A 27,510-nucleotide genomic window follows, 5' to 3' on the forward strand; every position below is an offset into this window, starting at 1 on the left:
TGTCATTTGAAAGTTTAAAATTTTAATGCAGTCATATGTTTCAACCTTTCCCTTAATGGTTTGGAGCATTCTGTGTCTTGTTTAAGGATTCCTTTCCTGATGTTATGTAGATCGTTTCCTTGGTAAATGCCACTATAATGCCAATTTTATAGATGAGTCAATTGAGGCACAGAGAGCTTATATGACAGGCTCAATGTCACAGTGCACTGAACCCCACAGTTTAGGAACTTTTTGCCGTTGTGCTCTGCTAGTTTTCTCATGAGAACTCTTCCAGCCTTTTTTTTTTTTTTTTTTTTATAGATACAGAGGGTGTGCAGAGCTCAGACAGGCTGCACATTAAGTATAATTCTCATTTACTATGTAGTGAAGCACCTGGCTCTAGACTTCAGGATTTTGAAAAGATTTAAATTTTTTTCAGATAATTTCAGATTTATAGAAAAGTTGCAAAAATATTACAAAGAATTCCTGAATGTTCTTCACTCATATTCCGCAAATGAACATTTCACTGTGTTTGCTCTATAACTTATAACACGCTCTATAAGTGTGCGTGAGCTTAGCCAGTAGTAGTTTGTCAGCTATTGCACATTTTTGTAGAACGGTGCACTTCTCTTTTCTAACCACTTGTCGGATCAGAGGCTAGATAATGGGATGTGAGGAGGTTTTTCCCATTACTCCTAGTCTGTGACTTTGTATCCACAGCTGAGGATAAAGGGGTGCTAAATATATTATGAACCAGGGACCCTCAACCTAGGGTTCATGAACTTGGATGGGAAAAACTTACTTCCTTATTTTCATTTATCTCTAGCTGAAATTAAGCATTTCTTTTGATTATGAATGTAAGCAATAAACTCCAGTAGTATTAGCAGGGCCTGCTACATTGTCACCAATAGAAACCACAGATATTTCTATTTTATTGAAGTTGTTGCAGATGTCTTGAATTATTGTTTGCATGCATCATTGCTTTGAAATTATGGAGGTTTTAGACTTGCCACTAGATCTTGTTACTTAATCCATGAATAAAGAAGCACATATAGTGCTATATCACATATTTGTCTTAATATTTTAATGACTGTATTTCAATATAACTGGTTTTCTTTGTAACTCTATTTATCATATTTTATGCATTGACAAATATTTTTCTAAGAAGGGTCCATGGGATTCCCCAGACAGCCAGAGGAGTCCACAACACAAAGAAAACTTAGGGACCCTGCTTTAAAGAAAGTATTATAGTAACAATGAGAGTAAGAAGATTTCCTTAGGGCTTTCTTTGAGTCAGGCACTGTACTGAGGATGTTATATATCCTCATTTAATCCTCCTAACACCCTAGAAGTGGGTACTATAATTATCCCCATTTTATGGATGAGAAAATTGAGGCCCAGAGGAGTAGGTAAATTACCCAAGGTCACAGAGCAGTGTTAGTGGTGGAGTCCATGCTCTTAATGACTTCAATATCCTGCTTCCCATATAAATCCTTTGACTCCTTGCCACTACCCTGCAAAGTGAGTACCTCTTACCTCTACTTTACAGATGAGGAAACTGAGACTCAAAAAGCTTAAGTTATTTTATTTCTCACTATTAAGTGACATAGCATTCAAACCGATGCCCGTGAGCCTCCTAAACCCACGTGTTCCACTGTACCCTGCAGAGTTAATTAAAGGTTCCATGGGCATGTAGGCTGGGAGAACTGATGGTTTATGAGATACCTTTCCTTGCCGTCCATCAGGATTATATGGTTGGAAAGAAATGACTACTTTTACTGTTTTTACTGTGGGGTTACAGAACTGTGTGGGGAGCCACTTCATGGGTATGAAATACACCCTGGCATTTGGAAAACTCCATTAGCTGCTATTGTGTAGACTAGAGAGTTAAAAGTAGGAAGCAGGAGATAAAAGAATACACAAGTAGGAAGTTCTGTGTTGGGCTTACACTGAAACAGAAAGAATCATTATTTTGAAACCATTAATGATGAACTTGGTAAGGATCAAAGTAGTCTTGTGACCTGTAAATCTAATGAAATGAAAATGAGGTAATGGTATGTTTTGTAACTATGGAGGATGTGAGAAGCTGGAAATTATCTCAGCGTGAATACTATAAGAGGAGAGGGAACAATGGAAGCCATCTAGAAAAGGATCTTTATTCAGCTTTATTTATAGCAAGTATTCGTCCCGTCTTTCAATGCAGGGATCACAAAGGAGTTTGTTTCACCTTGCTGGGTGTATGAAAATACAATGGTTGTCACAGTCCCTGCTGCTTCCTTCCATGGAACCCAGCATGTACAAAGGAGGGAAAGGCGGAGAGCTACGACGAGGGGGATGAATAGCTCCGGCTGGGAGAGGAGACAGGGGGTAAGAGAGAATGGGGGAGAAGAAAAGAACTAAGAGAGCTTCTTTCCACCATTGCCCAACCCCCTTTCTCTAGACCTGAGCTGCCTAATATGGTAGCCGTGAGCTATATGTGGCTATTTATATTTGTTAAAATATAATAGAAAAATATACTTCCTCAGTTGCACTAGCCACATCCCGCGTGTCCCAACAGGCACATGTAGCTAGTGGCTACCGTATTGAATGGTGTAGATGGAGAATGTTTCCATGATTACAGAAAGTTCTGTTGGACAGCACTGATAAACACCCCAATCCACCTATGTGTCTAGGAGTATTTAAAGCCCAGGACAAAGCCCCATGACTGTAATATCCCTGGCGCACAGGAAGACGGAAACATAAGAGTCCTAGGTTCCCATGTGACCTTTGGTGAGCTACTTGTACTATTATTAATGATTAATCCTCTTTTTATTAGATATTATGATGAGATTACATAATTAATTTAGTCCTTATAATAGCCACGTGAGCTCATAGGCCCATTTTACAGAGGAGAAACCAGAGGTTAAGAACATGCTCAAGGCCACACAGTCAGTAGCAGACCCAGGTTTTGGACCCAGGTCCAAACTTCTATGACGTCAAAGTGTGCTTCTACCCACCAAACTGTAGTACTTCCTGCTGCCAGTTCCTCATTTGTAAATCAAGGTGTCTTGGCTTTATTCTCTCAGAAACAGAAACTGGGATGAGAATTTGAGTGCAAGTAGTTTATTTGGAAAGTGACTCCAGGAAGCGCTGATGGGGAGTGAGGAAGTGAAACAGAAAGGGAAGGAAGCCCTTACACACTGGGCTCATGCAGGTTACACGGGGGACAACTGCAGCCTATCTTGACTGGGGACACAGCGTAGAACACACACCTCCTAGTTTTCCCAGCTGAGCGGGGCGAGGGAGCTGGGGGATTTATCCACCAACTCCTGTCAGTCATCGGTAGAAGGTTGCTCCCAGGGGAATTAACTGGCCCTTCTGGCCTGTCCCTCTCAAGGGCTAAGCATAATCTTGTGGCCATAAAAGGCCCCTGGGCAGAAGGTCACAAGTGCTTGAAGTAGGAAATTGGAACAGTGGGAACAGTGAATATGGAGGGCCTGAGGGGGGGCTACCACCAAGGGGCTACATAGGGGATTGGACTAAGTGCTCTTTCTGCTCTAACAAATTAGTGGCTAGTGGTGGTTGGTATTAGGTATTTTTACATCATAAAACCTGAAACCATAATGATTGCAGTCTGCCAGAGCAGATCTGTGGGGAAGCCTGGAGGTACAGTCAGACATCTAGGATGATTTTCAACATGGATGACAGAGAAAAGGGTTAACATCCATATTATACAAAGGATTTTGTCTAGTTCAGTACTATACCCCAACACGTGACACGCAATAAGTGCTCAGTGACCAGTAGTGAATGATACATTATTGAATGAACGTGCTATGAAAAAGACAATCCAATAGAAAAGTGGGCAAAGGATATTTACAATTAGTTCATAGAAGACGAAATCCAGATGATTGATAAACATTTGATAGGATCCTCAATTTCACTAAATAATTGGGGAAATGTAAATAAAAGCAGCAATGAGATCTCTCTCTTCACCCATCCACTTGTCAAATATTAAAATGAATAATAACATTTAGTAATGGAGAAAATACAAAGTAAATGTCCCTTCACACGTGAATTTCCCAAGATTTTTGGAAAGTCTTTTTAAAATATCTGTGAACATTTACAATATACATACCCACAAATTCCTTCTAGAAATCTATTCTATAGAAATAAAAGCAGACGTGCCTGAGCATATGTGTACAAGGATGTGTGTGGTTGCAGCATGCTTTGCAGTACCGAAAACCCGAATGTGCATCAACAGGAGAATGGTGGAATCAGCTGTGACAAGTCCACACCATGGAATATTATACAGTTATTTATGTAAAAAAAGAATGTGTCAGATCTGTATCTACTAACCTGGAATTCTTTCTATGACATATTGTAAAGTGAGAAAAATGACTGCACAAAAATGCTAAAGACTCCTTTTCTTATGAAATAAACAAATATATTCTTAAATATGTAGAAGGATACCTACACCAGGCTGTTATGGGGAGGGGAGTATCAAGATAGATAAAGAAAAAAATAGATGTTTGCAAAAGTAGCAATAATATACATGATAGTTTAGGAAAATGTAACATAGGAAATGTATTAGTATGATATGCCCGGGAAAGAAAAATCTGAAGGTACATATGGGCAAGGAATGAGAGGTGACATATACAAAGGTACAAAGAAAAACATTAATTTAATTTTGGGATGGGACCATGGATTATTTCTAGGTCTGTAACAAAGTATCTGTTTCATATATATGTGTATCTTGAATGGGAAAGCCTTGATGATTCACTGGGCTTCAGCTCGGTGAAAAGATGTAGAATTGTGTCCCTTGATCCTGATTCTCAAAGGTGTTCCCCCCCAACCCATGAATTCACTAAGTTGCCTTCTCATGGCAATTGAGTTGGCAAACTAAGTTCTCATGGCAAACTAAGTTGCCTTCTCATGGTCTTTCTTCAGGCTCTAGCATTTTTAAGGTCATCAGACTTCTTTTTTTTTTTTTTTTGAGACTGTCTCACTCTGTTGCCCAGGCTAGAGTGAGTGCCATGGCGTCAGCCTAGCTCACAGCAACCTCAGACTCCTGAGCTCAAGCAATCCTTCTGCCTCAGCCTCCCAAGTAGCTGGGACTACAAGCATGTGCCACCATGTCCCGCTAACTTTTTTCTATATATTTTTAGTTGTCCAGCTAATTTCTTTCTATTTTTTTTTAGTAGAGATGGGGTCTCGCTCTTGCTCAGGCTGGTCTTGAACTCCTGAGCTCAATCAGCCCACCTCGGCCTTCCAGAGTGCTAGGATTACAGACATGAGCCACCGCGCCCAGCCGGTCATCAGACTTTTGAGAATATTTCCCCTGCATTATCAGACCAAGAAAGGATCTGCCTTCTTTAGTTTGGGGGCTGGTATATGCCCAAACTTAGGAAGAGGAAGGGGAAAGGAGAAAAGCGCCATCCTGCGTAGGGAATGACAAGCTGCGCTAAGTGATCAGAACACTGCAGGGCGAGCACGTTCCTTGGGCGTTCCTTGGGCTGCTCGGCGACTGTATGTCCTTCTTATTTGAAGGCAAAGGGGGCAGAGGCCCTGCCAAGGAAGCCAAGGAGGCGCAGACAGTTCTTCCCACCACCTGTAAGCCAAAGATGGCCACTCTGACGTCCCTTCCCAAGACGCTGAGCCCTGAGGGAGTGATGCTCACATTCAGGGTCAGTTAGAGATTGTGTTAGTTATCTCTTGCTGTGTAAGAGATTACCCTAAAACTTAGTGGCTTGAAACAACAAATATCTATTATCTCACAGTTTCTGTGGGTTAGGGAATCTAGAAGCAGCCTGGCTGGGTGGCTCTGGTTAGGGTTCTCACACAAGGCTGTCAGCAAGGTGTCAGCTGGGGCTGAAGTCATGTGAGTGAGTCTGTGAGTGATTGGTGCTGGAGGATCCACTTTTACTTCCACTTCCTATGTGGCTGGCGGCTGGAAGCATCACATCCTTGCTACGTGGGCTTCTCCTTGGGCTGCCTGAGTGTCCTCATGACATGGCAGACAGCTGCTTCCCCAGAGGCCCTGATGTGGGGCAGGGGAAGCGGGGAGAGACAGAGAAACACATAAGATGGAAGCCTCAGTGCTTTTATAACCTGACCCCAATGTGACCTACGCGGTCACTTCTGCTGGTTTCTGTTGGTCACACAGACCAACCCTGGTAAGAGAAAGGGACTGCACACGGGTGTGAAGACCAGGAAGCCGGGATCATTGAGGGCTGTCTTTGAGGTTGGCTGGCACAGAGACGATCTGTAAGAACGCTTCTGTGGCAGAGTCTCGCCTGTGCCCAGCCTCCTGTGGTTCTTGTCTGAGTTTAGCTCTTCCCCTTCCTGTTGAATCTATGAGTTGCCCGACACCCTCCCAATAGCGTTCTCTTCCATTTAAGTTCACCAGTTGTCTTCTCTTGTTTGCAAGGACAACCCTGACTCGGACAGGTGCTAGGGTCATGGACAGCAGGAGGGAGGCGCTGGGTAGTAGGGAGAACTCGCTTTAGATAAGGTGGTCAGGGAAGGCCTCTCTCAGGAGGTGCTGCCTGTCCCAGCAACCTGAATGGTGAGGTGAGTTAGGAGATGAAGTGTGAGAGGAGGGGCATTTCGGGCAGAGGGTGCGGCACACAGCTCTGGGGTGGCAAGCAAGATGGCTGGATGGCTGGAGGTAACAAGTGAGCGGGCAGTGGAGGGACAGGTGAGAAGCCAGAGCTTGGGGCCATGGTAAGGAATCTGAATCACCTCCCCTACAACCAAAACCAACTCTTCTTTCAGACACAAGAGTCGGCAAAGGACGAGACCCAGACCCGAGTCCCCCTTGTCTGGGAGTCAGAATCTGGCAAGTGGCTTTAACTAGATCACGATAAAGGAATTCTACACTTTGTCAACCCACCCATCTGTTTTGCTGGCTCTCGGGTTTTCCAAATTTACGGTTGGGTTCTTTTCTGAGTTTCTTAGTTCCCTTTGCTAAAAATCCCAAGCCAACTGTGCTGAGTTAAAGGGAAAGATTTTTGTCCACAGTTAGGCCTGGAAACCCCAGAGAGAGAGCCTGTGCATCTCATGGACATGGGCTTCTGCCCAGGGGAGCGTGGAAATGAGCAGGTGGATCCCAATGGTCTCTTTGGTCTCATTGCTTTACCATCCTGCATTTACCCCATAAACACTTGTGCCTGGGCTCTGTGTGGGCACTGGGTTACAAAGATGAAGGAGACACTGTTCCTCCCCTCCAGGAATCAAGTTAGATGTGAGGGATGGCCCCGTCCAAGGGTTATTGAGTGGAAGTTCCCTGTCACTTAGGAGTCCTAGCACATCTCACTTAGGCAATATGGTGGGCCCACCGCCAAAGGCAACCTGCCCTGTGTTCTCTGTATTCTAGGGAACCATATACTGTCCCTCCAGGGTTTACTAAAGGAGGAAGAACTGGCCACATATCCACTAGTCAAATCCCCAGTTTCCTTTTCCTTGCCCATATAACAATCTTGGGGAGCAGGGAGGTCTTTGGTTTTATTGAGGAGCATGGTGTTTATAGTCGGAGGCAATTTCCTTCCCTCCTAACTAAAGGGTGAGGAAGGCCCAAAGAGAGTCCCTCATGGAGATTGAGAGGTGACTGCAAGAGTAGGATGCTGTTCTCAGATGGGGGGTAGTGGACTGTGCCTGTCTGAGCAGGGAGGAGAGGTGGGGAAAGAGGGTGCGCTGTAGAGCAGCTCTGGGTCACAGGGACACTGTAGTGATTAGCCTGGCTGGAGCAATTTCTGGTGTCCTGCCCAAGCAGGTTGACTTCTGGGCAAGAGGGTCTCATCAGTGGCAGAACCCAGGGGGTGGGGCGAGGTAGGAGAGGTCAAGCCTGAGCTGGGTGCCCCCTGCCAGAGAACTGTGCTGGGGAGAAGCCCCCAAGGAACTTACTCATGTGCCCCATGAGAAACCATATGTGAACATTTGCCACTTCAAGTAGTCAGGGAAAGAGTGTCAACCAACAGAGAGGGCTGCAGCAGTGGCCAGAAACAGACAGGGATATTTGCCCTTTCCCATTCCGCCCCCCATTTCAACAAGGGGGAGGGTACTATGGGGTATCTCCCAACTAGGACATCCCTCCCTCTGCCCCCAAGTCCTTTTACTTCTAGCAGCCAGGATCCTGGTTCAAGTTAACCCTTGGATAAGTAAGAGAGAAGATAAAATGAGATTTAAATTGAGTTTGAGAATAAAGCCTTAAAGGATGGAGGTTTAACAACAGAAAGTGATCCAAAAGTAATGCAATCTGCCTGATATGTCATTAAGGGATGGAAAAGGAGATTCAACACAGCATGGCTGAAGGCAGAGATTAAGGGGAAAAAACTTCATTATTATGCCCTATGGAGTTCAGTTGCCTCAACACACACTGGCTCGACAAGTAAACAGAATAATTGAAATACAATGGGGCTGGTCGGGAGTCTTGCTTAGGTAAGCAGCCCCCGGGGTTCTGAGAGCGCATGGAGAGGGAGGTGGGCACATCCCAGGCTGTCTGCTGGAGCTGGCTTTCCAGAGGAAGGCAGAGCCTTGAAGGAGGAGGAGGAGGAAAAGAGAGGGGGAGGAGGGCTTTCCAGGCAGAGGTGACAGCACAGGACACCTGGGGGGTGGGGCTGGAACATCAAATAGAAGGCAGGAAGGATGGTTTGCATAGATGCAGGCCAGGAAGCCCATGGCCTTGCAGCCCTGTGAGCTGAAGGACTGAGAGCCCTGGGGAGTCACTTCAAACCTAGGAGCAACACAATCGGGTTTCTATATTACATAGAACCCTCTGGTTGCCAGCTGGGCAGTGCTGGGGACACTGGACCTCAAGGCATGCTCCTCACCCATGCCTTGACCCTATCCCCCCTGCAAAGGCCATTTTCTCTGTCATTCCAAAATTCTGGGTCCTCACTCTTTTGAATGTCCTTTGCCTTGATCCTGTCACTGAAGCCTTCAGAGTTTCCCTCTCTGATGGGACTCTGAATGTTGCCACCCTCCCCTTAAATCATCTTCTCACTTTCCTCCAGCCTACTCTTCCCCACAGAACAAGATGCTGTGGCTTCCCTGGGCCTGTGCCGCCAGCACGTCTCCTCGGGATGTGTATGTACTAAAATATCTTCCCTTTATCTTATCTGGTCTTCGCCCCATGGGGCAAGCCAGAGGCTCCTATTTATTCTTTCACACATTAATTTAAGCTGCTTTAATTGCTGCTATGATATGTTTTATATAATATAATTAATGTTTTAATTCTGTGTACTTGCTTCCCCAGGCAGTTTTGCGAAAGGCCCAATTTTGGAATCAAGCAAATAAAGACTAAGTAATGGCTGAAGTTATTATAGTAACACCCCCCTTCCCGAAGGAATTAAAACTGTGCTTGTCTTTTTTGCCAAGTGGGTTAAAAAGGGAAAAGATCTTTTAACCTTCTTAACATATTTAAAAGGTATTTCAACATCCTGGGCATGTTTGGGTGGCTTTAATGAAGTCCCCTGGATCCCGATTTCAAGTGTTTCTGGCCTTTTGATAGCTGACCACTGTCCCTTCTGTCCGAGGGGCCAATGCAGCTTGAGGTCTGTGCTGAGACTACCAGCTTTGTACTCCTGACCCCAACTCCTTTTTATGACAGAGGCTGTGCTTAGAATGGGAAGTTACTGAACCCACTCGCTCACTCATTTATTCATTCAACACATGTGTACCTGTGTCCTATCATGTGTCCAGGACTGGGATAGATTCAGTCCTGTCCTCAAGGAGCTCACAAGCAAATGGAGCCAGGCAGATGGGGTTACGGTCTAGCATGCTAAATGCTATGGGAACAGCGGGAAGGAGGCAGGATGGGGTTGAGTACCTGCCTCTGGCTTGGCGAGTTGGGGAAGGCTTAAGGAGGAGGCAACATTTAAACCGGTTTCAGGAAGGAGAACAGAAGGAAGGAAACAGCAAGACATGGTGAGATAAACCATAAAGAAAAAAGATGGTGTGTTTGGGGAACTGGGAGAGGGTGAGCACGGCTGAAGCCAGTGTGCAGGGGAGGGCATGGCAGGAAGTGAGTGTGGGCAGAGAGGTTGGGGCTGAGCAGGGAAGGGCGTGCTCAGCCAGGATAAGAAGTTTGGATCATCCTGAGGGCGTAGGGGAGCCCAAAGAGGTTTTTAAGCAGCAAAGTGCCCCAATCAGATCAGATCTGGAGTTTACCAAGAGAACTGCAATAGTGTGGAGAGAGAGTTGTGTGCTATATAGTAGGTGCTCAAGAAGTACGTATTGAAGGAATAAGGCTGTTGGGATGGTCCAGGCGAAAGATGAAGAGCCTCTGAATTAGGACAGTGGCAGAGGTTATAGAAAAGAGGTTAGATTCCAGAGGTAGAACTCACATGAGTTGCAAGTGTGCCCTCAGAAGCAGAAGCCATGAGAATGTGGTCAGCAGCCTCTTCCTTTCCTTTCGGCTCGGTGCAGTCTGGCCGCTTGGCCTATTCCAGACATCACTCCAACCACTGTCTACTTCAAGCTCCTCAGGTTTCCTCGGGAGAAAACTGAGGCTCAAGGAAACCCCCAGTCCGTCAGAGGCAGAACCCGGACCAGAACTCACACATTCCATGCTGCAGAGCAGAGGGTTAATGCTGATTTTAAGAACGGCTGGAAGGACACCTGGGGCTAGCCAGCTGCAGCTGCCTGTGTGATGGCTCCTGGGAGCCTCACCGGCAAAACCTCTACTTCGACTTCCGTGGCAGGATCATCCCGGTCTCCTGGGTTTGAAAAGCCACGCAGGTGAAACTTCGTGCTGAGCCGGCGCCCGGATGCTGCACCTGGTGCTGGAGGCGCTGTGGAGCGGGAGAGCAATGTTCAGGCATGTCGCTGGCGGCCATCGGGTTCTACATTCTTCACAAGTACCCAACAGTGAACGTCATCCCCTTCAAGTGCCTGCTGAAGCAGGCCCTGGTCACCAGCATGCGTCGCGGCCTCCTCACCAGACCTCTCAACTCCAAGGCCAAGGGGGCCACCGGCAGCTTCAAATTAGTTCCCGAGCACAAGAGGAAAATCCAGCCCAGGAGGACGGCTGCCTCAGTGGCCCCTAGGAGAGCTGGGGAGGCCAAGGAGAAGGGCCCCAAGAAACCAAGTGAGGCAAAAAGGGCCCTTCCAGCTTGGGTGAGGTGGAAAAGCCAGCCAAGACGCCTGGGGAGGGGAGGAAAGCGCCTCCCAAACCATGTACAGCCAAGCAGAAGGCCCCCAAGAAAGGCAGCGAGGCCAAGGACACAGAGGCAAAACTGGCTGAGGCTACCAAGGCCCCCAAAGCCAGACAAGGCCACACGGGCCCCTTCCAGTACCAGTGGGCTTAGCAGAAAGTCAAAGGTCAAAGGCAGTAGGAACTGCCAAGCATTCTCTTGGTCTTCTTTGACGTGATGGGCTGTTACACAGACAGAATTGAAAAATACTGTGGAGCTGTGCAACTATTCACAAATTCCACTTCACACAGAAACACAGTGCACCGTTGTCAAAAGCTGGTAACAGACTGGCTTACTGGACCCCCATAAACTCTCGTCAACCAGCCGGGTGGGGTAGCGGTGCCAGTGGCGGGAGGGGGGCGGGGGGGGGGGGCAGTTAAAACCAAATCATGAGCGTTAACAGCTGTCAATTTAGCCCTCAGGGCTTACTAATGTTCTAATCATGCCGGTCAATTTGGGAGGATTATTTAATTGAAACTTATTTTATTCTTTGGTATTTTAAATACGTTCATTAAAAAAACAAAAACAAAACCAAAACAAAACAAACAAAAAAAACGGCTCGAGGCAGCCAGAAACTGGGGAAATATAGGCACAGGGTATGTGTGTCTCTGCAGGATGACAGGGCCCCGAGGCTCCTCACATTCTCGAGGGGTCCTGTGATTCCGCAGAAGTCTGGTCCACTCAATGAACTCCTGTCTCCAGGCGCTGGGTGGGAGCTGGGACGCGGTGGGGACGCATGGGTGCATGGATGGATGGATGGAGAAGCTGGGACGCCGCGCCCACACGAGGGAATTTCCTTTGAAAGAGAGTGAAACTCTGAGTTGGAAACCCCTTTTCCTAGAAATGCCTCCCCGCAACCAACGTGACCTTCCCGTTTTCTGGGGTGGTGGAGGTGGGGGGACTTCCTGAGACCACTCTGTCCACGGTGGAAACGCTTTCGGTTCTGCCAGGATTCCCGGAGCAGGCGGGGGTAGGGCGGTGCGGGAGAGAACCGTGGTGGGGGGGGGGTCCCTAAAGCGTCCTCCCCAGCACCCACGAGGACCTCTTTCTCCTCCCTCCGCCCCCCTGGAAGCAGGCTGGCTCCTGGGCCGCCTCGGCTTGGCGTTTGTGAGTGCTGGGGGCAAGGAGGAAGGGCTCCTTCTGGGACCCCGCCTCCTCCCCTATTGAGCAAAGCCCGTCCCTAAACTCCCGGAGGGAATTAGAGTCCTGGGAATGTCCTGGGGAAATCCCTGCTGTGACTTGCAAGGGGCTCCGCCCCCCCCGCAGGCGGACCGCGATTGGTCCTCCACGACCCCGCCCCTTTCCTGGGCGCGGCCAGAGCTGGGACAGGGGAGTTACTAGCGGCCCCGCCCGGGCGCCCAGTCCCCTGCCGCCTGGGTCTCACCTCGCCATGGTTCGTCTGCGTCTGCAGTGTGTCCTCTGGGGCTGCTTGCTGACCACCGTGAGTTGTTATTGCCCCGACCCGACAGGATTTGAGAGTGGGGAATGAGAAGGAAAGAGAAGCAAGACTTCGGGGAGGAGACCTTCCTAGCTGGTTTTGGGGGAACAGAAGGGTGGATGGAGGCTGGGCAAAGTACCCTGGTTCCTGGCTAAATGAGGTGGGCTGCCTCTCCCTTCTCCCTGGTTGGGGTCCCAGGTAGCCCATAGAGGCCGCTTAGGTAAGGCATGGCTGGCACACACGTGCCTAGGGGGTGTGGGTGGATTTGGGTTTAGGGAGCCTCAGAGGCTGCCCACACAGAGACCTGTAGAGATTTGGGGAGAAGCGGGGAGTGTGAGGCGGGCCAAGAGAAGGGGTGGATCTGGCCCGTTTCCTGTCCCTTTCCCATTGTGGACAAATGCCAGCCTCTGTGAGTGATTATCATCTTCTTGCCAGCTGGGGCTGCCTTCTTCCAGGGCATCTTGTGGGAACAAGGGGTGGTAGCAGAGTCCCAGGTACTGGTTTGAGAAGGCAAGGAGCTTTTAACAACCCCTTCCCATTGGAGGATTCCCCAAGGCTGTCGTTGTGCCCTGAATTTAAGATGACATGGGGGCCCTGGGAGAGAAGAAGAGTTCAAGAAAGGGATGGAGACCAGCAGGGGTTTCTCCAGGCACGGGAGGGCTGAGGCTCAGCCAAGCGTATCTCCGGGATTTTCAGAAGCCCACACTTGACTCAATTTTTGTTGAAATGTATTTTTGTAGTTCCTCATTCTGGAGGCTGGGAATCCCCCAAGTACCTGGCCTTCTCGATCCAGCCCCTCTGGCCTCCCCCTACTTTCAGGGGCTGTAGATTCTGGCATGAGGTCTGGGCAGGAATGAGTCGTGGCGTGGGGGTTGGCAGCTAGGGAAGAGAGGGAATGGGAAAGCTGCTTTGGTCCCAGAGCTTTCATTTTCACTCCAAGCAGTGGCTTTTAGGAAGAAAGTAGGCAGGGAGAAGGTGGAGCTGGAGAGAGGCAAAGACGGCCCTTGAGGGAGGTTGGAGGAAGAGCCAGAGGAGGTAGAATGAAGTATGGTCTTCTCAAGAATAGGGTCTGCCCTCATAACTCCCAATTTTGGCTACCAGTAGAGGCTGGGCTGTGACAACAACAGTAGCACGGGCTACTTATTGAGGGCTACCCATGTGTCAGACTTTGAGCAAAACACTACACGCATTCTTGGTCTGATTTCTCCCCACTCCCCCATTATACAGATGTGCAAACTGAGGCTCAAAAAGGGGAATTGTCTTCCCAAGGGTCTCATAGCTAGGTAATGATGGGACCTGGATATGAATCTACATCTGCCAGATTCCTGAGCCTGCCTCTCAGAGGATGAGAGTCTCTGAGCCCTAGTCCTGAGCTCTTTGTGGCAGAAGAACCAGAGCTTTGGGGAGGGAGACTGATAGACTTTAAGAGGAGGAGCTGTACTTATCACGTGTTTGAAGACGGTATCAAGGACTTTCAATGATCTGGGAGCACAATGGGAATGTCCATGTTCACAGGATGGTGCCTTGTGATGTGCTGGTGGGGGCAGTAGCCTTTTCTGCTTCCTTCCTCATTTAGGTTAAGACACAGTTCTGTAAATAATTTGTTCAGATACTCAGGTTGAGTGACAGCTACCAGTTGGGTAGGATCCTGGACCGCCAGCCAGTGAGCCAGGGTGCTGGGCATCCAAGCAGCTACATGTGTATGATGAGTAGAACTGCCATTTAATGAGCATTTCCTATGTTCCAGACACTGTGCCAGGCCATATACATATATTTATATTCTTTTCCATTTTCACAACCTAACCTGCAGGACAGGTGTTAGTACTCGCATTTTAGAGTTGAGGAAACTGAAGCTAAGAGAAGCAACATAACTAGTGTTACAAAGTCAAGACTAGAGCCTAAAGCTGTCTGACTCTCAAAACTGTGCTCTTTTCCCTGGCTGTTCTCAAAGTGTGGGATGATTTTAGGGAGAACATGCATAGAGAACTAAATGCAGACTCACTTTACAGTTCTTTTAAAAATCCTTCCCATTTTTTTCAAGGAGGAAGTCTCTGGAGGTAGACTCCAGTTAATGCCTCTCAGTCTTGCTAATCCTCCTTTTAAAACAAAAATCAAGAGCAGGCCTGGGGTGGACGGCCCTCAGCAAGCAAAGCAACCAGCTGGGGTTTAATAACATTGCTTTGTTTGCTTTGAATTTATTTTTAAGGTTACCTTTTATTTCTGAGAGCTTACACTGTTCTTCTCTCATGGCAATGAAATAAGGTTTACATTGAAAATAAATGTATTTAAATTAACAAGTAGTAATTGATAGCATAGGTGGTACCCAGATGTAGTAAAAGTGGTGTAGGTGAAACACAAGTTGATGGAGAGAAGGACTTGGGTTCTCATTCGGAATTTGTCACCATGAGACCCTGGGCAAGTGACTCGCCTCTCTGGTGGTCGGTCAGTCTTGCCATCTGGAAAATGAAAGAGTGGGAGTTGATCCTTCCAGCTTCACAATCCTAGCAATGTGTGAGGGAGGGGCTGGATGAGCAGACGATGAGGAGCTGGAGGGAGAAAATGGGGCTTGGAGCGGGGAAGGAAGAGGAGCCGAAGAATGGGAGGAAGAGGCCGAGTGCTAAATATAGCCCCATGCAGGACTGGGAGCAGCTGAAGCCAGCCAGCCTCAGGATGCCGGGGAAGGCACTGGAGTCCTCATGTCCTGCTGGGAATTTGGGAAGAGGAAGAGTCGGGAGTCCAACCAAAAGGCAGATCTGTTCAGTTGAGAGAATGTTGTGAGTTCCAGCGCCACCGCCAGAATGATTCTCTGGGTGTGTTTGTAATCAGCTCAGTTGGCAGTTTAGTTAAAAACAAACACCAAGTCAGATGCAGGCTCCGTTTTCTGCTTTGGACTTCCACTTCAGTTGCAGCCTCTGTCCTTGCCGACTTTCACTTTTCTGCCAAAGAGGCCACAGCAGAGATTTCAAGCTCTCTTCAAATTGCACAATTCTGTTTTTAGGTCCACCCAGAACTACACACTGAATGCAGAGGACAAAAGTACCTACTAAACAGTCAGTGCTGTTCTTTGTGCCGGCCAGGTGAGATGCCAGCCCTCTAGCCCCGCAGTGGGATCCCTCTTGGTTTCCCAGCAGATGCAGACCCATGTATTACCTGTAAACTCGAGTCTCAAATGACTCGTTTCCCATCCCTGCCTTGCTGTCAGAATGTTCTGGGTTCCCTCTCTACCAGGTAACCCTCTGTCTACCCTAGATTAGGGTTCCTGTCTCTTCCATCTTTCCCACCATACTGTGAAGGGTCCGAGACTTTTCATCTTTGAATCCCCCACTCTAAGGCCTGGCCTGATCATTTTGTGATACGTGTCTGGCTCATTGAATTAGCCAGAGCTGCCTCATTTCCGGATGTTTTCCAGGAGAGAAACTGGTGGATGAGTGCACAGATGTCATCGACACAAAATGCCGGCCTTGCGGTAACGGCGAATTCCTAGACACCTGGAACAGAGAGAAATACTGCTACCAGCACAAACACTGCGACCACAGTGCGTGGGCTGCTGGGAAGGGGACACTGGGGAGCCAGGCTCATATTCCAGCCGATGTTGCTGACAGTGCAGCCATTCTGATTGTGTGTAGCCAGGGTCTGCTCTGATTGGTTGGAGTCTGGGTTGTACTGGCCGTTAGATATTAATTATTTGACTGCCATCTCTACTTGGAAGAGGGCCTAAGGGAAAAAGCAGGGAGGGTGGGGAGCGGGGCTCTGAGTGTGGCCCAGCATGGAGTTCGCATCCTTCTGGCCTGTCTCTGCTCAGATCTAGGGCTCCAGGTGCAGAGGCAGGGCACCTCGGAAACAGACACCACCTGCACCTGTGAAGAAGGCCTACACTGCACCAGCGAGGCCTGCGACAGTTGCGCCCCGCACAGCTCGTGCTCCCCTGGCTTTGGCGTCAAGCGGATCGGTAAGTGGCCTGTCCAGGAATCAGCTCTAGAGACAAGACAGATGAGCCGAGGGTCAAAGGTGAGGGGCTGGGCAGGGGGCACTTAGCCCCAGGGGCAGAGGAAGTGAGACTCCAGCCTGCATGGCATCCCTGCTACAGTGAGTAGGAAAGGGGACCTTGTCCATGCCCCTGCCCGCCGTGGGTATATCTGCCTTTGGGGGGCATCGGGAGAAATCTCCTGAGGGCTGCAGTCGTCTCAGAAAGACTCAGGGCAGGAGCTCTTCCTCTCCTGCTTGTCCACTGACTCCCTCGAGAGCCAGACAAGTGTCCACTGTGATGGTCAACATTCCCCTCCCCACCCGCTCCAGGTACAGGCATTTCTGACACTGTCTGCGAACCCTGTGCAGTTGGCTTCTTCTCCAATGTGTCATCTGCTTTCGAAGAGTGTCGCCGTTGGACAAGGTATAAGGACTCATCCCTTGTATTCCCTGCCCCAACAGTGGCATGGACCTGCCTCTACTCTGTCCAGCCACTTCACGGGGCAGTCTCTGCTCCCCCAGGTCCACACACACTTGTACACTTGTGAAACATCTACAGAGTGGCCTCGTGATCGGCCAGATGGGCACATTTCAGCATTTTTCTTGCCTGCTGTCTCTTAGTGGTCATAGATACTGCTGAGCTCTCAATCTTCATGAGGCTGTCCCATCTTGGGGGTGTCGGGACACTCCTCTTCATTCTCCTTCTGCTCCTCCTTGGTCTTCCTCCTCTTTCCTGTTCCTTATCTGGTTTTCTAGGGCTTTGTTCTGGACTCTCCTGTCTAATGCCTTTGCCAGCCTCTCGTGCCGTCTCACCCACACCCATGGCTTCCACTCCCATCTCTCTCCCATGGCTCCCAATCAGCGTCTCCCATCTAGATCTGCCTCCTGGGTCCCAGACTGTCATATCCAACTGCTGAGTGTTCCCCTCCACCCAGCGGCTCGCCAGCACCTCAAGCTCTGTGCATCCCAGGGGGGCACACCCACCTACTCCCCTCACCATGGGTGAAAGGCACCACTGTGGCTTTGGGCACTCACCCCTGGGCCTCCCTTCCTCCCCTCTAATCCAAACCAGTCACCAGGTCCTGTCCATCTGGCCTTCTAAGTTTGGGGGTCGTCTCCTCACTGTCTACACTGTCATCACTTTTGTCCGGGCCCCGTCATTATGGTCTGGGTGATGCCCTCGCCTCCTCACCGGCCTCTCTGCCTCTAGCCTCCTCCCTTCAGCTGGTTCTCCATCCCCTTGCCAAAGTGAGTGTTCTACATTTCCTTTCGGATCACGACACTCCCTGTTTGAAATGCTTCATGGCTCTCTGTTGCCTTCAGGATGAAAAAAACCCAGACTCCTTAGCATGGCATTCGACCTTCCAGCTGCATTTCCTGATCTCCTCCCTGCATGGCAGTGCATCCTGCTACCTGCAGTCCCCTGGACACACTGTTCATTTTCCTGCATCAGACCCTTCTGCCTAGAGTACCTTAAACACATGGCCCATTAATTTTTTGCATTTGATTTTTAAAACTGGGAAACACAGGTACATGGGCCAGAAAACATGAAAGGGCCCACAGTGATGTCTCCCTTTTAGCCCTGCCCCTCAGCTCCCAGTTCTCCACCCTGGAGGGAGCCACTGTTCCTTGCATATCCTTCCAGAGATTCTATAGTACACACATGCAAATAAGAAAATAAATGCATGCCCACAAACACACATATTCTCATTCCTTTTACTTTTTACATAAATACTGGCATACCATATACACTTTATTTGTTAACTGTCTGCCTTTCCCTGGTAGATTGCAAACTCCTTAAATGTAGAGACTTGGCCTCCCCCCCCCCCCCATTGATACATCCCCTTTGCCTAAAACAGTGCCTGATGCATTGCAGGTGCTCAATCAATTTTTTTTTTTTTTTTTTTGAGACAGAGGCTCACTCTGTCACCCCAGGTAGAGCGCAGTGGCATCATCATAGCTCACTGCAACCACAGACTCCTGGGCTCAAGTGATCCTCCTGCCTCAAACTCCCGAGTAGCTGGGACTACAGGTGTCTGCCATGAAGCCCGTCTAATTTTTCTAATTTTAGTAGAGACAAGGGTCTCATTCTTGCTCAGACCGGTCTCAAATTCCTGAGCTCAAGCAATCCTCCCATCTCAGCCTCCCAGAATGCTAGGATTACAGGTGTGTGCCACCATGCCTGACCAATTTTTTTTTTTTTTTTTTTTTTTTTCAAGATACAGGGTCTTGCTCTGTCACCCAGGCTGGAGTGCAGTGGCCTGATCATAGCTCATTGCAACCTTGAACTCCTGGGCTAAGCGATCCTCCCACCTCAGCCTCTCAAGTAGCTAGGACTAAATGCACATACCAGCACACCTGACTAATTTAAAAACATTTTTGTAAAGATAGAGTCTTGCTATGTTGCGCAGGCTGGTCTGGAACTCTTGGCCTCAAGCAATCCTCCTGCCTTGCCTTGGCCTCCCAAAGTCCTGGGATTACAGGCATGAGTCACTGCACTTGCCTGCCTAATACATTTTTACTGATAGATGTTGACTGATAAATGGAGGCACAGAGTATAATCAGCACACTGGCTTCTAATCCGACTGCAGCTCAGTAAATGTGTGACCCTCACCTCTCTGAGCCTCGGTGTTCTCATCTGGAAAATGGGAGTGACCGTGTGGTAAACTCTTGAACGCTTTTCTTATGTAAAACTAAAGTGTGCTTTCTCTGAAGCTTCTCTTTCTTTCCCCCACCTTAGATGGTTTTTCCTGAGCAACATCCTTCTCTGTCAATTCCTCCCCACTCCTCCTGGGGTCACCTGGACCAGGTCTTCAGCATTTCATGTCTGGCCTGCTCAGCCTCCTTGCTTTTGTTTCTCCTCTGGGCTCTCTGGCGGGCTGAATGCCCTAACTGGTTAAGTCATCGGGTTGGTTGTGGATGAGACCTGCCAGCTGCATCCAGTCAAGGCCTCCGTGCCTGGTTACCAGCAACGTGGTTCTAAAGACTCAGTCTTCCGTAGTTCCCCAACACCGTCCTGCATGCCACCTGCCCGGTGTCCCTCACATCGTGTTGTCCTGCTTAGCTAGAATGCACTGTTGCTCCAAATTCACCATTCCTCAGGGCTCACTCAGATCCTACTTCCACAGGGCAGTCTTTCTGGAAGATCCTTAAACCAGAGGTTCTTAATCTGGGCCAGTTTTTCTCCCTGTGGAACATTTGGCAACGTCTGACACATTTTGGTTGTTGCAGCTGGGGAGGGGGATGCTACTGGCATCTGGTGGGTAGAGGCCAGGGGTGCTGCTAAACATCCACAACAAAGAATGATCCAGCCAATGTCTCTGGTGCCAAGGTTGAGAAACCCTGTCTTCAGCCAAACTTATCATCTCACCATCCCAGCCATTACGGTCCCTGTCTCCAATGGACACTTCCCGTTTCACTTTAGCCTATATCACAAAGCTTGGCACTCATTATAGACTCTCTTATTTATTATTAATACTTCTTCAAGATGTGCAATAATCTTTTCTCTGCACTTATGAATTCCATAAGAATAGGGTCTGTGTCATTCCTATAGTAACCAGCATAGGACGTTGTACATAATGCATGCCCAGTGAACCTGGACTTGCTGATTGTAGACTGTCTCCCTCCAGGGTTGCAAATCTTATGGTTGGGGAAACTTAATATCTCTTTCTGTGTGTGTGTGTGTGTGTGTGCACATGTGTCTGTGCGTAGGTGTGAGACCCAGAACCTGATAGAGCTACAGGCAGGAACTGACAAGGCTGATACTGTTTGTGGTGAGTCCTGGACGATGGGCCCTGGCAGCAGTCTTGGGAGGTGGGAACTCAAGGGGAAGACTGAGGCACATAGAAACACCGAGTGGGAAAAGGGGAGGGGAGGTGAAATGAGAAGGGGAGGCATCCTAGCTCTGCCATTTATCTTGGGGGCCTGGGCAAGTTACTTTCCTTCTTTGAGCCTCAGTTTCTTTATCTGTGAAATGGGATAATAGCACCTCCCTTAAGAGGTTGGTGTAAGTGCCTGGCATGGGTTCTTGCACTTTGGAGGCACTCCATAAATGCTATTCTGCCACCCCGCACTTCAGGTACTAGCACGGGTGATTTTGTCCCCTCTCAGCTTCAGTTTAGATTTTAGAATGAGAAGGTTGGCCTACAGCACAGGTCACGAACTCAGATAACTGCAGGGACTAGGGAGGTCATGCTAATGAGTGAAAAAGGTCAGGGGTAAGAGAAATACATTCTCTTTGATTTTCCTTAAAATTTCCTTTCCCCTTGGCAGGGCTGGGACTAGAGTGAGGTGAGCTAGACACTTGCCCCAGTCACAATATGCATGGGGGTGCCATAAAAATGTAGTGATCAAGATAAATAACATTTGGATGCAATATTTTTAAAAATCAAAATTAATGCAAAAAATCTACGATGAACAAAAAAGTAAAATTTTAAATAAAGAACAGAGTCCAACCCAGCATTTGCACAACCCCGTCTCACTTGCCTCACCCTCATCCTGGCCCTGGTTCCAATAAAACTTTATTTGAAAAGCAGGCGGCTGGCCTACGGGCTGTAGTTTGCTGAGTTGGTGTCTTCCTGCTGATTTTCAAAATATGGCATTAAAATAGCATTTATCTTGATTACGGAGTTTTTTGATGTCCCCTTAAATTTTGTCCTGAAGCAATTGCATCCCTTGCCTCACCCTGTTCCTGTCTGCCTCTTGGTCTTTTTTTCATTTACTCACTTAGAATAGAGACTTAGGTACAAGATGCTTTGCTTTTCCCCTCTGCTCTTCTGTAAGAAAAGCAGCAGTACAGAGATGAGTAGGGAGTGGTGGGGAGTGTGGCGTGCAGGCAGAGACAGCTACTGCCACTCAGCGCGATGGCCAGGTGGGGAGGCTGCCCACTGGGGCTCAAGCTTCCCAATTTGTAAGAGAAACAAGATATCCAGATTTTTTCATATGGAATCTCCCAATTTTAAAATGTTGGCAAATATTTCAAAACATTAAAAAAAAAGGCAGAGACATCTGCCAGCCACATTTCCCCACGGGCGACCCCGATGTCGATGAGCTTGCACATTGGATTTTACAGTCTGGCGAGGCATGGCAGCGTTGGGCACAGGGGCGGGCTGGGGGGGTGTCATGCTGAAGTCTCGATTTCTCCAGGTCACTGGGAACGGCCGAGAGCCTGGGTGTTGATCCCCATCACGCTGGGGATCCTGTGTGCCATCGTCCTCTTGGTGTCTGTCTACATCAGTGAGTCCCCAGGTGGGGAGGTACTAAGGAGGCGGGGGGACCTGTTTCCTGGTCTGGCCTCCCCAATCTTCCATCCTTTCTTTCTCTAGGAAAGGTGGTCAAGAAGCCAAAGGTTAAGGTAGGTCACCCCGGGAACTGGGACAGAGCTTTGGCAAACTGGGAAGAAAGATTGACACATTGCTGCCTACGGGGCAGGAAAACAGATTCTGGGTCTGTCCCTGTGGCCACTGGGGTGGCAGTAGGACTGGCTACTCTCATTCCCATGCCCCCATGCTCCGGCCTTGGCTCTTTCTGTCCACTCCCTCAGTGCCAGGCTTTGTCACCTCCCCACCGACCTGACCTGGCACCACTGGCAAAGTCTAACCCTGGGTATTCTTCATACCTCCTGGCACTGAGCACGTGGGGAGCCATGTCTTTGGGTGCTGGTGCTGGGTCAGCCGGGTGATAGCAAGAGGAGCAGCTCCCAGAACCCCCTGGCTCTCGCTCTGGAAACTCCTTGTCACCCTTGGTGTGGCCAGCAGGGGGCAGGAGGCACCCAAGGAATCTACGCTGATCCAGCGTGTGGGGACGGGGAAAGGGCTTGGGCGGGTTTCCGCTTTCCAGCCAGGGACTCCCCCGAGGCGCAGCTGCCCCTGCTGTCGGGGTAACCTCACACCTTGGCTCCCCAGGCCCTTCACCCCGAGGCTGTGTTGCAGGATCCTCAGGAGACATTTTATATAGACGATCCTCCTGGCGCCAACCCTGCCGCTCCAGTGCAAGAAACCCTGCACGGGTGCCAGCCAGTCACTCAGGAGGATGGCAAAGAAAGCCGAATCTCAGTGCAGGAGAGACAGTGAGCTGTGCGTGCCCCGGAGCGTGGCAGCGTGGGCACCTGCCAGAGAGCCTGCGGCTGCCGTGGTGTGAGAGCGAGGGGCCAGCACTGGCCGGGCACGGACCCCTCTGCCTGCACCCCTGCGGTCGAGACAGAAGCCCTAGCACCGGACACAGAAACAGGTCACCTTGGAGAACCTCCCATCCCAGCCCTGGAGCCCAGCCAGTCTCCAACTTGTTTTCAAAGATGGAGGCAAAGCTTAGGTGGTGGTGGCAGGGGTGATACAGTAATGGCCACCGCACCCTCCAACCCAGCAGATCGGTGTCCAGAGATGTGTCTTGGTGGCTTCCCTGTGCCCAGGGAGACATACATGGAGGTTCCATTGCAGCATTGTTTGTGATAGTGTACGACTGGAAGCCACTTAACGCTCCACCAGCAGGGGATTGGCTAAATCAAATTGTAATATATTTATACAGCAGGATCTCCAAAACACTGTCAAGTGAGAAAATAAGAACATGTTGCAGAATGATGGGTATGGGACATTTTGGTAAAGTACTACACTTTGATGTATGATATGTTATCTATGGATATATGTATAAATATAATATACATCCTATATATAACAAAGGTTCTGGAAGGATACGCAGAAAACCCACAACTCAGGGTGGTGACGTCTGGGGTGGGGAAGAAGGGTCTGGGAGAAGGTTGGTTAAAGGGAGATTTGGGTTTCCCATAATGCTTCATTTTTTTTTCTAAAAGGAGAGTGAATTCACATAATGCTTATGTAATTAAAAAATCATCAAACATATAAAAAGAAAAACGAGAGTGGACATGCTGGGTGACACGAGCTGTTTAACTTGCTGTCAGGCTCCCAGAATTAGGGCACTTTCTAAGGACAAATAAGAGTGTCCCCAGGCTGATGCTCCTCCAGGGTGGTTTCCACGTGTGCTAACATTTGGCATCAAGTTTGCAAAGTGTTCTCTCCATTTGATTCAAGTTCCCCAAAACAGCCTTCTGGGGCAGGCAGGCTGCATCCCTCCCCTTTTCACAGAAGGGGAAGCTGAGGCCCAGAGAGGGGAAGTGACCTGCCTGTGGTCACACAGTGGTACCCAGTGGTGCCATGCACAGAGCTCCCCACTCTTGATCCTGAGCTTCTCCCAGGTCTGCCTGCTGTCTGGAACCGACATCTGTAGCTCCTTCCCAGGGAGATCCTGGGTCTCCCACCGCCTTCTGACCTCTCCACTGCTACAGGAGCCACTGCTTCTCGGTCAGATGGTACCCCCTTCCCCCAGCAGTATCTCAGGATAAAAATAAACCATCCTGTTCTCTTTTCCTGCTGTGCCAACTGAGGGGGAGCCTAGCCAGGAGGAGCAGCAGATGGAGTGGGAGCAGAGGGGAGGGGAGGGGAGGGAGGTTGGAGGACACGGAGGAGAAGGAAGAGCAATGCAAGGTGCCAGGCAAAGCCCCGGCACAAGGACTCAAAGACCCGTGCTGAGATTTAGCCCAGGGGTCTCAACCTTTCCCAGGAAAGAAGCTGCTTTGGATTCCCCTAATGCATCCTGCTGGCTAGAGGGTGGGGGTGGAGAGGGCTTGTCCTGAAGGAGGCTGTGGGGGCAGCTGGGAGCCAAGAGAGGGGCACCTGGCTTGGCAGACTTCCCAGAGGAGCTTCAAGGACCATTTGGATGCACCAGGTGGAGGCCTTTGGTTTAGAAAGCCGAGCAAAGTGCTGGTGGGGGAGAGGGAAGCTTTGGGACCTAATTCTCACCCCCTACATAGAGCCCAAATGCTAGTGCTGCTTACTTCTGTGCCGTGGTCTGGTGGAACGAGACAAAAGATCCATGTCTGCCACCTATTATTTGCATGACCTTGGGGGAGTCACTTTCACCCCTTTGCTTCTGTTTCCTTATCTGGCAAATGGTGACAATACCTGTAGCAGATTCCATTGTCTCTCCCAGGTCAGAGGTTCTCAAACTTTGAGTGTGTGTCAGAACCACCTTGTGAGGTTGTCAGAGGTTGCTAGGCCCCAGCCCCCGCATTTCTGATTCAGTAGGTCTGGGATGGAGCTCAAGAATTTGTATTACTATGCAATACATCAGTGCAACAAAATTGCACTTGTACCCCAGGAATATATACAGATAAAAAAGAATTTGCATTTCTAATGAGTTTCCAAAGTGGTGCTCCCGCTGCTGGTCCGGGGATCACACTTTGAGAACCACTGACTGCCCTTGGCAGTCTATGTAAGCAGCTGGTTTCCTATTGCAGGCCCGGGGTGGGGGGGGGCGGGAATGGGTGCCCTCAGGGCTCCCCCAGGTCTCGAAAACATGCATGGTGTGGATGTAGGCCAGGTGAGCTGCAGGGAGTACTCTCAACTAACCAGGGTTGAAAGTGGGAGGATAAATAGCCCAGCTTCCTTGCCCTCCGGACGGACAGATCTGAGGTGTGATCCACACTGCCTCCTAGGCTCCCAGCGGGACTGAGCCCCAGATAGATGCCCACGGTGGGCACTCTGCCTCGGCTTCCGTCCCTTCCCTGTCTCTCTTCCTACTTCATCACTGCTGCTTCCTCGATTATAAACCTGGGTTCCCAAATAAACTACCTTCATCTATTCCTCACCTCCTGGTCTGCTTCTGGGAGAAGACGTTCTCCCCGAGAATCAGCAGGGCCCCTGCACAAGAATGTGCAATTTTGTATTTCTGAGCGTCCCTGGCAAACGGAAGAGGTGGTTAATCCTGGCAGCTCTCGCTAGTTCTGGTCCTGATGGGAGCTCCGCCAGGAGCTTTCCGTGTGGCCTCAGGAAAGTTCCTCTCTGGCTCCGGGCTTTTGTCCCTGGATGTGTGATGAAGGGTTGGGTTCCTACGCAAGTTCGGAAAATAGTGAACAGGACCCACCTTTTCAGGGTGTAGGGTCCTCCCTGGCGCGTGGGTGGAGGGGTGGCTGTGAGGCCCGCATCAGCCGGAAGGTGGCGCCAAGGCAACGTCCGGAGACCCCGGCGGCGGCTGGGACTTCCCGAGTGAAGTTGGCTTTGCCAGACTTTGAAGATGAGGCTTCTCCTCCTCTGGCCCCTGAGCCCGGGCCTCCCGCAGCCTGGACTCTGCAACTTCATCCGTTCCCCAGTTCTCGTCCTCTCCATTCATTACTTCGTGTAACAAACCTCGACTGTGTTCCTGCTGTGCGCCTCCCCGCGAGCCGGGGTTGTGCGCAGTGACTCTGCTAAGAGCTCCCGCCGAGTGCGCGCTGTGTGCCTGGCACAGCGCTAAGACCTTCACATGCGTTGTCTTAGTCCGCACAGTCCCACGTACGGCGTGGTCTTTTATAACACCCATTTCACAGATGAGGCTCAAAAGTCAAATGACTCGCTGAGGTCTCAAGAGTTACAGCTGGTATTTGGACCTAACTAGGTTGACTCAAAAAACCTGTGATTTTTACCCATTTAGTAAATAGGAAAATGGGCATTGGTGCAGGATGGGGGGGGGGATGTAAACTCATGCCCATAGGGCGAGGGAGGCGAGGCAGGTTAGGGTGGGAGACACTAACTATGGCAAAGTGGAGAGGCTCTGCCCGTCTGTGGGGGGGCAGCGTCCATCAGCGCCTCCCAGTGGCTGCCCAGTAGGAATGAGGATTGTATATTGCTGGGAATCTCAGTTTTTATGTGAAATCTCTCAATGTCTCAATGGTACCAATTCCAAAAATAAGTAACTCAGTGAGAGCCCAAGAAAGCATGTCACAGAGAGTTGGGCTTAAAAGACTGAAAACTTCATCGTGTCTTATCTTTTGCTTTATGTAAGGGGAAACTGAGGCCCTGGGAGGGTACAGAGCTGGCTCAGGCAACACATCCTAGGCAGGTTGTCTCCCGCCACACCCAGCCAGGAGGCTGGAGTGTGCCCTTGGGGTCTTAGGTGCTACCCCATGCAACCCAGGTGACCAGGGCCCAAGGCACTGAAGCTCTAGGACTGAGGGATTTGCCCTGGGATAGGCAGAGCTGGGTCAACCCTCCTCCTAATTCTATGAACAGCCCCCACACCCCAGTCCTGCAGCCCCCGCCACAGGTATGGACACCCCACCCCATTAAGCCTTCAGACCCTGCAGTCGATTCCTTGGGCAGCAGAAGTTATTAAAGACTCTGCTCCCAAGGATTTCTTCCCCCTAGAGTGATTCTGGCACAGAAAATTACAAACTCACCTGCAGGGTTGGGGAGATGCCGTTTTAATTTGTATTAACAGAAAAAAGAAAAAAAAAATACCCTTGCTGTGGTCCTGGAGTCTGGGGGATGGGGGAAGCTCTTGAGGGGGGCTCCCCTGGGATGAGCAGCACCATCAAGGGGCCCAGCAAGGTCAGTGAGCAGCCTTGGCCCAGACAGAGGGGCTGCTGGGCGGGGGTGGAGGAGCACCTCCATTCCTATGTCCCTCCCTGTCCCTGGGGCTCCCTGCCGCCTGGTTCATCCTGCTGGGCTTTGCTACCCAGCTAGTCCCCTCCCTCCTCCTCACTCCAGGGCTCCCTGTCACCCCCTGCAGCGTCTGCCTGCACCCCAGCCACCTCCTTTCCCACCCTCTGCAGCATCTGCCTACACCCCAACCACCTCCTTTCCCATCTCCAGCCCTTCCATCTCACCTTGTTCTCTTTCGAACAAATCTCACCGTTCTGGCTCATTATGAAAATCCTGGTGCGTCGCCCCCCCATCCAAGCAATAAACAGGAACGGGGAAATAAGACCACCTGTAAGGCTCCCACACCCTGCCAACCACAAGGTACGGGTCCTTCCAGGCTTGTTTTCTGTGCCAAAGATATTTTTTAAACTTAGGCTATTATTATATGCACTGTTTTGCAAGCAGCCTTGTTTGCTTTGCAGTGCACAGCAGACGTCTCTCCATGCCAATAAACAGAGATCGACAACATGCTTTTTGATTGGTGCAT

At 49.7% G+C, this 27,510-nt stretch overlaps 1 protein-coding gene across 6 annotated transcripts; it reads left to right on the top strand.

Annotated features, from left to right (window-relative positions):
- The first annotated feature begins 12,510 nt into the window (after window positions 1-12,510).
- On the top strand, window positions 12,511-23,160 carry CD40 (CD40 molecule). 6 transcript variants are annotated; one of them, XM_069495649.1, is made up of 9 exons: window positions 12,511-12,591; window positions 15,587-15,665; window positions 15,998-16,123; window positions 16,391-16,537; window positions 16,885-16,978; window positions 20,266-20,327; window positions 21,700-21,801; window positions 21,879-21,907; window positions 22,458-23,160. In XM_069495649.1, exons 1-9 carry the CDS (start codon window positions 12,541-12,543, stop codon window positions 22,623-22,625), a joined length of 858 nt encoding a protein of 285 aa, XP_069351750.1. In that variant the 5' UTR covers window positions 12,511-12,540; the 3' UTR covers window positions 22,626-23,160. The 6 variants fall into 6 exon arrangements, with proteins under 6 accessions (XP_069351750.1, XP_069351749.1, XP_069351753.1 ...); XM_069495648.1 differs by having other exon boundaries at window positions 21,700-21,789; XM_069495652.1 differs by having other exon boundaries at window positions 21,700-21,789; window positions 22,473-23,160.
- The last annotated feature ends 4,350 nt before the right edge of the window (window positions 23,161-27,510 follow it).

The sequence above is a fragment of the Eulemur rufifrons genome, chromosome 20, assembly GCF_041146395.1.
Source record: "Eulemur rufifrons isolate Redbay chromosome 20, OSU_ERuf_1, whole genome shotgun sequence".
Taxonomy (NCBI): domain Eukaryota; kingdom Metazoa; phylum Chordata; class Mammalia; order Primates; family Lemuridae; genus Eulemur; species Eulemur rufifrons.